Source organism: Pangasianodon hypophthalmus, chromosome 13 (assembly GCF_027358585.1).
Source record: "Pangasianodon hypophthalmus isolate fPanHyp1 chromosome 13, fPanHyp1.pri, whole genome shotgun sequence".
Lineage (NCBI taxonomy): Eukaryota > Metazoa > Chordata > Actinopteri > Siluriformes > Pangasiidae > Pangasianodon > Pangasianodon hypophthalmus.
In genome coordinates, this window is record NC_069722.1 from 2,881,710 (window position 1) to 2,894,623 (window position 12,914).

The 12,914-nt window shown below is 37.4% G+C and overlaps 1 protein-coding gene across 1 annotated transcript in view; it reads left to right on the plus strand.

Annotated features, from left to right (window-relative positions):
* The window catches only part of LOC113528221 (deleted in malignant brain tumors 1 protein-like), a 40,612-nt gene continuing 27,698 nt past the window's right edge, over positions 1–12,914 (plus strand). Inside the window, exons 1-7 of the mRNA XM_053239392.1 lie at positions 1–111; positions 5,086–5,115; positions 9,461–9,775; positions 9,849–10,127; positions 10,431–10,748; positions 11,024–11,338; positions 11,425–11,703. Of these exons, the coding sequence (XP_053095367.1) occupies positions 81–111; positions 5,086–5,115; positions 9,461–9,775; positions 9,849–10,127; positions 10,431–10,748; positions 11,024–11,338; positions 11,425–11,703 (1,567 nt within the window). The 5' untranslated portion in view covers positions 1–80. The remainder of the gene's footprint in view (positions 112–5,085; positions 5,116–9,460; positions 9,776–9,848; positions 10,128–10,430; positions 10,749–11,023; positions 11,339–11,424; positions 11,704–12,914) is intronic.

Below are 12,914 nucleotides of genomic sequence, written 5' to 3' on the forward strand. Positions count from 1 at the left end.
CTTCATAGAAAAAACAGACATCATCACTTCATGAGCTTCTGCATGAAAAGACAGCAGCAGAGAACACCTCAAGGAACAGGATGCTGAAACTACGTCTCACTTTATTGATTGGTAAATTTAAAAAACATTATCAGTAATTTGTATTTTGGCTTATTTCATAATATTGTATGATATAATTGATGTAATTATTTCATAATAATTATTTAGTTATAATTACTCTTGTTATTATTAATAGCTATTATTATTTAGTTTAAAACAAAAGATATCACAATTAATATTTTTCAGTAGTTTGCTGATATGCTTACAAGTATTTTTTATTTATTACATTTATTTATGCAAATAACCCAGCCACTGGGAGTGTTCTCTCGGTGCCGGTCCCAAGCCAGGATAAAATGGGAGGGTTGTGTCAGGAAGGGCATCTGGCGTAAAACCTGTGCTAAATCAAGCATGTGGATCAATGATCCACTGTGGTAACCCCTAATGGGAGCAGCCAAAAGAACAAGAACATTTATTTATGCAAATGAGGCTTCATCCAATTAAATATGCATACATTTGACTACTTAGTAAATCCAAAATTTAGTTTTTAGATGATGATAGATTTAAAATGTTACTTGGAAAATCATTTCTTTATTGTTTAATTAAAAAACATCATGGGCTATTATAAAAATTATTTTAATGTCATTTTCAGTATAAAACCTATAATAATAATACATCAGATTACTTAAATGTCAGGTATGAAGCTTTTCAACAATATATGACATGATATAACCGTGAACTGGGCAGAGCTTTCTAAGTAACTTAAAGTTACCAAGTTTCAGATAATGTGGTCATCATGAGTGTATTGAAACAGTCAAATAAGCACATTTCTACTGAGTTTTGAGATTTTCTATTATGCTATTTTAAGAGAAATTACAGATGCAATTTATTAAAAAATCGAAAATTATTTATGTTATCAAAATGGCTATTTAATAGAGCATTGTCTACATTTTTAATTGTTCATAAAATTCTATACATAAATCAATCTCTATAATCTACATTTCAGTATTGGTTTTGCAGTAACTCAGGATTGTGACACAACTATAATCTTACTTTCCAAGCTTATGCAATGAACTGTTTCACTTCTTGCTTGAGCAATTGCTGATTTCAGCAAATACAAGTCAGGACTCAAAGAGAAACTTAGAGACTGATGTGGTCAGACACTAGGTTTTAATGCGTGTAAAATTAATATTTTAATGACGCTCACAAAACTCCATAAACAATAAAGCTCACAGAGCTGAAAGCGCAAATTGAGGACAAAATGCTGAGAGAAAATTTTTTCCCCGGAGGCAGTAGTAGAAGGGTTAGGGTTAGCTATGCCATTAAAAAATATATTACTTAGCAGCATAACAGCTCCTGAAAAGGCCAGAATGTGGAGACAAATTACAGAAAAGGTGAATTAGGGGTAAATTAAATGAGGTGAAAAGAAAATTGTTTGACATGAAAATGGAGGGACAAAGATATCTACACTGTACCCACGATATCATGGACACCAAGCACATCACAAAAGGAAATTGCTATGTTTAATTGTTTTAAGTTTCTCAGCGACTGCTGGCCAGAAGTCTCTCACACATATGCGCTCTTCAGCCTCTTGCAGTATAAAATCTAACATCCATAACCATCTAACATAAAGTCCAACAATTATCAACATTTAGGGAAATTACTGTCTAATAGGAATGAACAGGTAAAATTTCATAAAAGCAGGTCAAACTGATATACTGAATATAGAAAAAAGAATGTAAAAAAAAGTGATGTTATTAATTACCCTCTAGTTCAATTCAATTCAATTCAATTTTATTTGTATAGCGCTTTTAACAATGAACATTGTCTCAAAGCAGCTTTACAGAACATAAGAAACAAAAAACATGCAAACAGAAACAGAAACATACAAACAGTCCTAGATGTTAGACAAAATTATCCCTAGTGAGGCAACTGTGGCAAGAAAAACTCCTTTAGATGATATGAGGAAGAAACATTGAGAGGAACCAGACTCAAAAGGGAACCCATCCTCATTTGTTGGTGTGGTTTAAAAGGTTTATAAAGGAAATTAAAATATATCATAATGACATACAAGTTACTTAAAGCGCCTCCAGAAATTATTCATCCTCCAGCAATTATTTCTTTTTTTTGCTTTATTGCAGCATCAAATTTAAGTATATTAGAATGGGATTTTTTCTTCTCATTTTAAAGTGACAGAAATAAAATATAATAAAATATTTAGTATTTTAAATTTTTTTAAAAAGAATCTAAAACCAGCAGAATTGTGTATCCCCCCTTTTGTTTTTTGTTTTTTTTTAGCAATCTAAATTGGGACTAGTATTTAATTTAAAGTTCACATTAAACATGTTAAGTAAGGTACACCTCTGTCCAATTGCACAGTAAATATCTCTGACTTTAAAAGGTCTCAGAGCTAATATGGCAGATCAGATAAATCCTGCTGTCATGAAGACCAAGGAACTGAGAGAGAGTCTCTGTCTCTCTCTATGTCTCTATGTCAACTGCCCATGAAGCTTTGAGATGAAGTTGGTAGGAGAAAAAAAAATGGAAAAGCTTATTAAAACATCAGCAAAGCTTTGAACCTTCTTAGGAGCACTGTGAAATCCTTTATGACAAAGTGGAAATATTATGGCACAACCCAGACACTACCAAGATCCGCTCTTCACATCATCAGCTCCTCACAGATCCAGCCCCTACGGAAGAGTGGCCAAAAGGAAGTAACTTCTAAGAAAGGCCATCTTAGAAAATCTAGCATCTTTTGGAAACAGATTTTGCGTTCTGATGAGACAAAAGTTGAGCCATTTGGTCGAAAGGCAACGCATAATTTTTGGTGCAAACTAAATACAGCCCATCACCCAGGTAACACCATTGCTATGATAAAGAGCATTGGTGGTAGCATCATGCTCTGGGGTTGCCATCACAGGCAACATGGATGGAGCTAAATATAAGCTAATTGTTGAGGAGAACCTGTTCCAGTCAACATTTGCAAAATGTGATACAAATGAGGGCCATTCCCTTTCTAGTCTATCAAGGAGAATAGTATGATCAGTGGTGTCAAAAGCTGCACTAAGATCAAGCAACACAAGCAAGGGCACAGAACCCTGATCAGAGGCCAGTAGTGGGTCATTTACCACTTTTATCAGCGCTGTTTCTGTGCTATGATGAGGCCTAAATCCTGACTAATATCATGACTGATAGATTTCAGGAATGTTATTCCTATGCTGTACTACAAAATTTTCTATGATCTTGAAGATAAAGGAGAGGTTTGATATTAGCCTGTAGCTGGACAGTTGACAGGGGTCGAGGTCAGGTTTTTTTTAATCAGGGGTTTGAAAACTGCTAGTTTAAAGGATTTACGTATATAGCCACTGCTAAGGGAAGAATTGATTATTGCTTCTGGTTGTATCTGTTTGAAGAAACATGTAGGTAAGGGATCTAGAAGACAAGTTGATTTTGATGAAGAAATTAGTGAAATTATTTCTGTCTCTCAAAGGGGAGTAAAATATTCTAATCATTGATATGGTTATGTTGTTATCTACAGGGTTAGTTATCAAATTGTCTGGCTTTAAATTAATAGTCTGAAATTTTTGCCTGATATTTTCAATTTCATCTCTGAGAAAAATCATGAAGTCATTGGTACTACATATTGATGGTGTGCATACTTCCGTGGTGGTATTATTCCTTGTTAATTTTGCTACAGTATTAAATAAGAATCTAGGATTATTTTTGTTATCTTCTATTAGAGTGGAGAGATACAATGCTATAGCATCACTAAGTGTTTTGCTATAACTCAGGAGTCACCCCTTCCATGCAGTTTTGAATTCTACCAATTTAGTTTGATGCCATTTATGTTCTAATTTTCAAGTGGTTTGTTTTAAGGTGTGTGTGTGATCATTATACCAGGGGGCTAGTTTTTCTCTGTAATTATTTTTCTTTTAAGTTGAGCTACATTATCTAGAGTGTAGTGGAACATTGACTCCAAGCATTCAGTCACTTGATCCAGTTCTGTGGGGTCAGATGGTGATCCAATCAGTTGATAACTCTGGAAGATTATTAGTAAAACTCTGTGCAGTAGCTGATGTGAATGTACATTTGATGCAGTACATAGCTTCAGACTGTGGATATGTGACTATATTTTCTATATTTAATCCAAATGTTAGTATCAGATCAAGAGTGTGACCACCATTATGAGTGGGACCTATTATGTTCTGATTAACCTCACTGATAATAATAATAATGTAATGCTGTAAATGTAAATAATATTGGGGCAAATTACACACACACAGATGCATTAGTGATTTATATATTTTTTCATTGTTTCAAGCCTGTGGGTTGTGTATAAAAAATACTAATCCTACAGTTTTGTCATCTGTAATTTACACTATGTTTAATTATTAACTTTTAGTTTCTCTTCCAAACACATTTTAGGACAATAAGAATGAAAATGTACATAATCCACTTCATTCAAGTTCATTACATCCACAACTGTGTCCATAACATGACTGCTGATGACATATTATGGAAGAGCCCAAAAATATATTAGCCCAAATTAAAATGAAATCTAGAGGAAGTCACTGTGTGTAATCACCTGACATGACTGTCACTGATAGGCTTTATGAATCCATAGTCCTGGGCTCATTACACCTAGCCCACAGCATCGCTTCATATTATTCTGTGTTCTGCTGGTATTGCTGGTGCACCCAGTTTCAAAAAATCCCAAATAATCCTCTTTAAAACATTTGTTAACTGCAAAAAAGATGATGTGGGTACAAAAAATGAAACCTTATATTGTTTTTTTTTAAATGTAATTTTTTAAAGACGGAGGACTTAAGCCTGCTAACCCACTGATATAGTGGGTTATTGATATTTCTTTTACTAAAAGTACAGAGGGTGAAGTAACACTGTTATTGTTTTTGGGCACTATATATTAAACAATAGCAGAGTTTATTTTTAATTCAGATTACTTTAAGATTATTAGACAAAAAAAATGCTTTGTGTTGTTACCTAAATGCTTTATTTAATGAAATTCCTCTTCTTTCATTTGCTCCATAGTCAGTGTTATGAGTGCTTCCCTGTTGGCAGGTAAGGTCATTTTTCATCTGAAGAAATTGGATTTAATCTCTGGAATTTTCCTACCCATTATTTTGCTTTTCTCTCATACATATATATATATATATATATATATATATATATATATATATATATATATATATATGCATAACTACATACATATACAGTCATACAGTCAGGTCCAGAAGTATTTGGACAATGACAGAGTTTTTGTGATTTTGCCTTTATACACCACCCCAATGAATTTGAAATCAAACAATCAAGATGTGACCGAAATGTAGACTTTCAGCTTTATTTTAAGAGGTTCCACAAAAATATGGCATTTACCATTTATAAATTACTGCCATTTTCAACAAAGTACCTCCATTTTCAGGGGCTCAAAGGTACTTGGACAGTTGACTGACAAGAAGTTAATTGACCAGGTGCGCTCCATTCCCTCATTACTTCAAGACAAATGAAGCAGATAAAAGGTCTGGAGTTGATATCAGGTATTGAGTTGACATTTGGCAGCTGTTCGACTGAAGCTACTGATATGAAGTCCAAGGAGATCTCAATGCAAGTGAAGGAGGCCATCATTAGGCTAAAAAAACAACATAAATCTGTAAGAGAGATAGCAAAAACCTTAGGTGTGGCTAAAGTGGATGATCGCAGAATCCTTTCCTTGGTGAAGAAAAACCCCATCACAACATCAACAGAACTCAAGAATACTCTGGAGAAGGTAGACATATCATTGTTTCACTCAGGTTTGTCGACGGTGGAGTGGCTGGCTGCCTTATGTCCCAGGGTGCCCTCATGTCTTTGTTAGCTTCTGGCTCTCCCTTTTAGTTATGCTGTCATAGCTAGTTTTGCCGGAGTCCCTGCTTGCACTCTGCATGCAAAGTACATCATGCTTAACCATTAGAGGACAAAAGCTCACCTAACAATCTCTTCCTTTCTCTCCATCTCTCTCTCTCCCTCACTCTCTGTCGAGCTACACATGCTACTTCTGAGATGCCAGTGATGCCAGTGATCCTGACCCCTTCTGCTCCTCCTCGCTGCCTGACCCATCCTGATGCCCTACTTCTGGTTGGAGTTCTCATCGGTTGAGTTCGCTCGCTGCTGCTGGGGGTGGCCCCATATGGACTGCCTGAAGAACTGTTTGGATTGCTGGGGATGGCGCCACCTGGGGGCTGTGGAGATGGCATGGGGATCACATATGGGGAATTGTACTGTAATGGCTTGGGACTGCGATTGCTGTAGTGGCTTTGGGGCTGCAGTTGCCACGAGCAGCTTCGTACTCAGGACTCCATCAGTGGACAGTGGATAGATTTTAACCAGCTGGACTTCTTGCAAAAACTGTGATGAATTTATTGGTAGCACAATTACACTATTTGTCCATATAGTACGCAATAATATTTATTTATAATTGCACCCAGATGAGGATGGGTTCCCTTTTGAGCCTGGTTCCTCTCAAGGTTTCTTCCTCATATCATCTCGGGGAGTTTTTCCTTGCCACCGTCGCCACTGGCTTGCTCATTAGGGACAAATTCACAGTGATAAATTCAAATATTTACAATATATTTTTGTGAATCCATTTATTTCTGTAAGCTGCTTTGTGACAATGTCCATTGTTAAAGGTGCTATACAAATAAAATTGAATTGAATTGAATTGTCGAAATCTACAATCAAGAGACGCCTTCATGAATGTAAATACAGAGGGTTTACAACAAGGTGCAAACCACTGGTAACATTCAAGAACAGGAAAGCCAGATTAGACTTTGCCAGAAAACATCTAAAAAAGCCTCCCATGTTCGGGAATAAGATTCTTTGGACTGATGAAACCAAGATTAATTTGTACCAGAATGATGGGAGGAGAAAAGTATGGTGAAAGAAAGGAACAGCTCATGATCCAAAGTATACCACATCATGTGTCAAACATGGTGGAGGCATTGTTATAGCATGTGCATGTATGGCTGCCAGTGGAACGGCTCACTGGTGTTTATTGATGATGTGCCTGCTGACAGAAGTAGAAAGATGAATTCTGAGGTGTATAGGGCTATACTTTCTGCTCACATTCAGCCAAATGCTACAAAACTGATAGAATACTGCTTCACAGTGCAGGTGGACAATGACCCTTAACATACTGCGAAAGCAACTGAAGACTTTTTGAAGGCAAAGAAATGGAATATTCTTCAATGGCGAAGTCAGTCATCTGATCTCAACCCAATGGAGCATGCCTTTCACTTACTGAAGGCAAGACTGAAGCCAGAAAGACCCACAAACAAGCAGCAACTGAAGGTGGCTACAGTGAAGGCCTGGCAAAGCATCTCCAGGGAGAACATGGGCTCCAGACTTCAGGCAGTTATAGACTGCGAAGGATTTTCATCCAAGTATTAAAGCGATGGTTATATTTACAGTTATGTCACTTTGTCTAAATATGGAAAATGGAGGTACTTTGTAGCTTACAGCAGGTTATGGTCCCTGAACTGCTGGATGTCCAGGTGGTGCTCTGAAAACAATGTGGGCTTTATAGATAATTAGACTATCTTTGAGGGCAAGGCTGGCCTGTTAGGGCCGGACAGTATCCATCCCACTCGGGAAGGTGCTGCTCTCATTTCTGGCAGCATAGCACATAGTCTAAGAACAGGCCTAGTTAATCGTTGACAATCCAGGGCCAAGGCCTGGGAGCAGACAAGCAGGCTAAACCGACCGTCTGCTAGCTGCACTGAGTCGTCACTTAGGTTCCATCGTATTGAGACTGTGTCTGTTCCCCAAGCTAAACAAAATTATAGACGTACTCAGACAGTTTGTTTTAGTAACTTAATTAACATAAAATTAAACCAAACCGAATGCATAGCCAGCACCGTTGATCTGAAGCTAGGACTGTTGAATATTAGATCTCTTACGTCTAAAGCGCTTATTGTTAATGAAACCATTACTGATCAGGAGTTTGATGTACTGTGTTTAACAGAAACGTGGATTAAACCAAACGAGTTTGTAGCATTAAATGAAACCCTCTGTATTTACATTCATGAAGGCGTCTCTTGAATGTAGATTTCGACAATCATACGCCTACCTTCTCCAGAGTATTCTTGATTTCTGTTGATGTTGTGAAGGATTTTTTCTTCACCAAGGAAAGGATTCTGCGATCATCCACTTTAGTTGTCTTCCATGGTCTTCCAGGCCTTTCGATGTTGTTGAGCTCACCAGTGCTTGCTTTCTTTCTTTTTAAGAATGTACCCAACTGTTGATTTGGCCACACCTAAGGTTTTTGCTATCTCTCTTATAGATTTATGTTGATTTTTTAGCCTAATGATGGCCTACTTCACTTGCATTGAGATCTCCTTGGACTTCATATTGGTAGCTCCAGTCGAACAGCTGCCAAATGTCAACTCAATACCTGATATCAACTCCAGACCTTTTATCTGCTTCATTTGTCTTGAAGTAACGAGGGAATGGACCACACCTGGTCAATTAACTTCTTGTCAGTCAATTGTCCAAATTTGACAAGCCCCTGAAAATGGAAGTACTTTGCTTTTACTGGCACGTTCTCTCAATGTAAGTGGCTTCTGATGCCCGTGGTTTGGCTGGTGTCTCTCCAGCAGACAAAAAAGCCTTTCAGACACAGCCACAGACAAATGCCACTCCTTCAGATGAGGAGCAGGTTGAGAAATCCAGAAGTTACCAGACAGTAAGGCTCTCAGTATGGCAGAACTACATTTAGAATAGATTCAAGAAGAAAAAGGGATACGTGCTCTTGCCAATCTGTGTGTTAAGCCGAGTGAACACTACCTGACTTCCAAAATATCAGAATCACTGAATATATCACACTAAACTTAATTGCTTGCGTTGTTTGGTGCATTATTTGGTGCATTATTATTGTGCATACATTTTTCTCTCACTCTTACACAAATAGATGCATGATAAAACTGGACTCACTGATCTGCTCTGCATTACAGCACATGAATCTGATTTGCTCTCAGGTTCTCACTGGCTGCTTCTCAGTGCATTTATTAGATGTCACAGAGGTCTACACTTATCAGAGCCCTGGTGCTCACTCACAGACTGAAAAATACATTTTAAATAAATTTTCATTACAATGTAACTGCTCTGATATTTTAACTCTCAGTTTATTCTGATGAGCTTGAATATTTGGAATTGACTGCAAGCATTTTAAGGAAAGAATGGGCAAAACATGCATATCATTTACTCAGTAAGGTGTCATCAACCAATAGCCACATTATTTTTGTTCTCAGTTTAGATATCTAGCACATATGTGATTGTACAGTTGGCCTGTTGTATTGAATGCTGTTTAGATGTAAAATGGGTTTTTTGTCGACTAGTAAAACTTTATGTCTTTTTATATAAAAAAAATCAGACCCTACTGAGATCAGGCTGGTGAATGGTGTGAGTAACTGTTGTGGTCGAGTGGAGATCCAGCACAGAGCCCAGTGGGGAACAGTGTGTGATGATGATTGGGACTTAAAGGATGCAGAGGTGGTGTGTAGACAGCTTGGATGTGGTAGAGCCGTCAGCGCACCTCAAAGTGCCCACTTTGGAGAGGGAAGTGAACCAACCTGGCTGGATGATGTTCGGTGTACTGGAACCGAGAGCTACATAGATCAGTGCTCACACAATGGATTTGGAGTAGAGAACTGTGGACATGGTGAAGATGCTGGAGTTGTATGCTCAAGTAAGTTAATATTGTTTTGTGTGGCAATACCCTGTTTTTTTTAAAGTTATTAAATATATTTCTTTATTATTAGACTTGCAGTCTCCCACATTGACTCGGATCTCCCCAAACTCTGTGGTCTCACCTGGAGAAGTCCTTCAGTTCACATGTACCACACCCAGCCCAACATGCATCTCTGTGGACTTCAGTTTGTATAAAGATGGGACATCAATAAAGACACAAACTGCAGAGTCTACAACAACATTTACTCTGACTGTAGACGCCTCACATCAGGGCCAGTACACCTGTGACTACTCATACAGGGAAAGTGCCTCCACATCATTCATGAGCAAGGCTATTAACATTAATGTGGGTAAGTGCAGAGAGGATGTTATACAGAACAACATTAATTAATTGATTAATTGATAATTAATTAATTAATTATTGTCATTTGTTATCCATAATTGTGATACTATTTAAATAGTTTTACTAACAACTCATCATTATGGAAAGCACAAAACATTCAGTTTTCATGCTGTTATAGTAAAATCTTCTAAATAAATGGTGCATCCACCACACAAGTCCCTATGTAACTTTATCACCTTCTGGTTTTTTTTCTACAGTGGATTATTGGACTATTATATGTTTGTGACAAACCCTGTCTGTTGCTTACTAGTGAACTTGCAGCAGCCCAGTATCTCCTTCAGTGCTGCTGGTGGATGGTTCCACCAGGGACCTGATGGACCAGAAATGACTATAGGGTACGGATTCTCCATCATCTGCTCCACTGACACTCAGTATCCAGGAGGTACCTTCTACTTGAAGTTCAGTGGATCCAACATCACCAGGACTCAGTCAGCTGTTAACCACTCAGCTGCCTTCCTTTTTCCTAAGGCAGATTGTGTCCATCAGGGAAACTACAGTTGTACTTATGAAGTTAATGTGTCTTCACGTACCTTTACTTCCACCAAACTCCTGGTCATCACTGTGAAAGGTATAAACTTAAGATAATGTAGCTCTGTAAAAAGAAAAACAGTACAAAAACACATCAAACTTTTTGTTAATAGCAAAAAGACAAAGTGGATTCCAAAAACTGAATCTTCTTTTTTTTCTTGAAAGAGAGGGAGAGCTTAGCACTCCTATCCCTTTTATACCAGCCAGAAATATGGCTGGGACTTCACATGTAGTGCATGACCAGTGATAGAAACTATACTGACACAAAAAAATATTAATTAGTAAAACCTTCTGTCTTTTTATGTAATAAATCAGGCTGTAATGAGATCAGGCTGGTGAATGGTCCAAGTAACTGTTGTGGTCGAGTGGAGATCCAGCACAAAGCCCAGTGGGGAACAGTGTGTGATGATGATTGGGACTTAAAGGATGCAGAGGTGGTGTGTAGACAGCTTGGATGTGGTAAAGCCATCAGCGCACCTCATAATGCCCACTTTGGTCAGGGAAGTGAACCAACCTGGCTGGATGATGTGCAGTGTACTGGAACTGAGAGCTACATAGATCAGTGCTCACACAGTGGATTTGGAGTAGAGAACTGTGGACATGGTGAAGATGCTGGAGTCGTGTGCTCAAGTAAATTATTATTATTTTTTTGTAGCAATACTCTGTTTAAAGTGAATATATTTACAAAATTATTCAATACATTTCTTTATTATAAGACCTGCAGACTCCCACATTGACTCGGATCTCTCCAAACTCTGTGATCTCACCTGGAGAAGTCCTTCAGTTCAAATGTTCCACACCCAGCCCAACATGCATCTCTGTAGACTTCACTTTGTATAAAAACGGGACTTCAATAAAGAAGCAAACTGCAGAGTCTACAACAACATTTACTCTGACTGTAGATGCCTCACATCAGGGTCAGTACACCTGTGACTACTCCTACAGAGAAAGTGACTTCACATCATCCAGGAGCAACTCCATTAATGTTACTGTGGGTAAGTGCAGAGAGGATGTTATCCTAAAGAGTGTCAAGTGATTAATTAATTATTTATGGTGTTCAAATATTTGTCATTTGTCATCAAATATTTGTCACCTATATGTTATTTAAATAACTTTATTAACAAGACTAATGCATAAATACTGTTAGTCAGTGATGGCTGATTAGGAGGGCTAAATATTATATCACCTTTAGTAACATGTATAAGAAAATAATCAATGATGTGGTGTTGTGATGAAGCTGAGTTACTCTTACCACCAAAAAGTTGATTACTTTCCTATAACAGGATGTCCCTAAAAGATTTATTTCTGAGCACTTTACCAATTATTACATTTTTTTTAAATTATGCAATACCTGCTATAATAAAACAGAGTCACAAGAGGGGAATCATCCACCAAGTGTATTTTTAGATCTTAGAAAATCTTATAAAGAAAAAATAAATAAATAAATAAACCAAACATTGATAGAGAACATAAACATCATTATATATTGACCCTCTTCAATTTCCCAATGGTCATAACATAAATGAACATTACTATTTCCTGAAAAACTAAGACATTACTACATTTCAATGATTTCACCCAAACCTCATGAAGATGGAAGACACATAGAAGCTAACAAAGACAGTATATAGTGTGTAATAATCCTCAGTTAGAGTACAGTCCAAGGTAAGCATAGTGAAACATCAACGATGTAACCAAACCAAATGAATGTTCAGAGTGGAACAGAAGTGGCTCCCGGTCCCAGCAAATTTACGATATTCATTACTGGTGGTTGGCACAGCCAAGGAATAAGCAAAAAGGAAAACCCTCTGTGCATAGACAGATACAAAACAAATTGCTTTAAACTACAATCCATACAAGAAAACACAGCAGCACTTACACTGAGCTGTAAGAACAATAATGTTCCTCAAAGTAGGGCAAAAACAGCAGTTTGGCACAGATGAGATGAACTCATGGCTCCTGCTACAGCACATGGTTACATTCTTACTCACTCTCTCATTTAGGCCTAATCCCAGAGAGTTAACTTCCCTGGCTCCCTTTGGGGGGCCAGGAAGAGAATTTCAACATCCACAACATCAACAAAGAAAAAAAAAAAAGGTCTCTGAAACTGCTGCAATTAAAGAATGAAACTTCATTCTTTTTATCCATTTATAGCTATATTTAATGTAGTGGAACATCAGTGAAACAAGTTACCTCTTGTTATCAC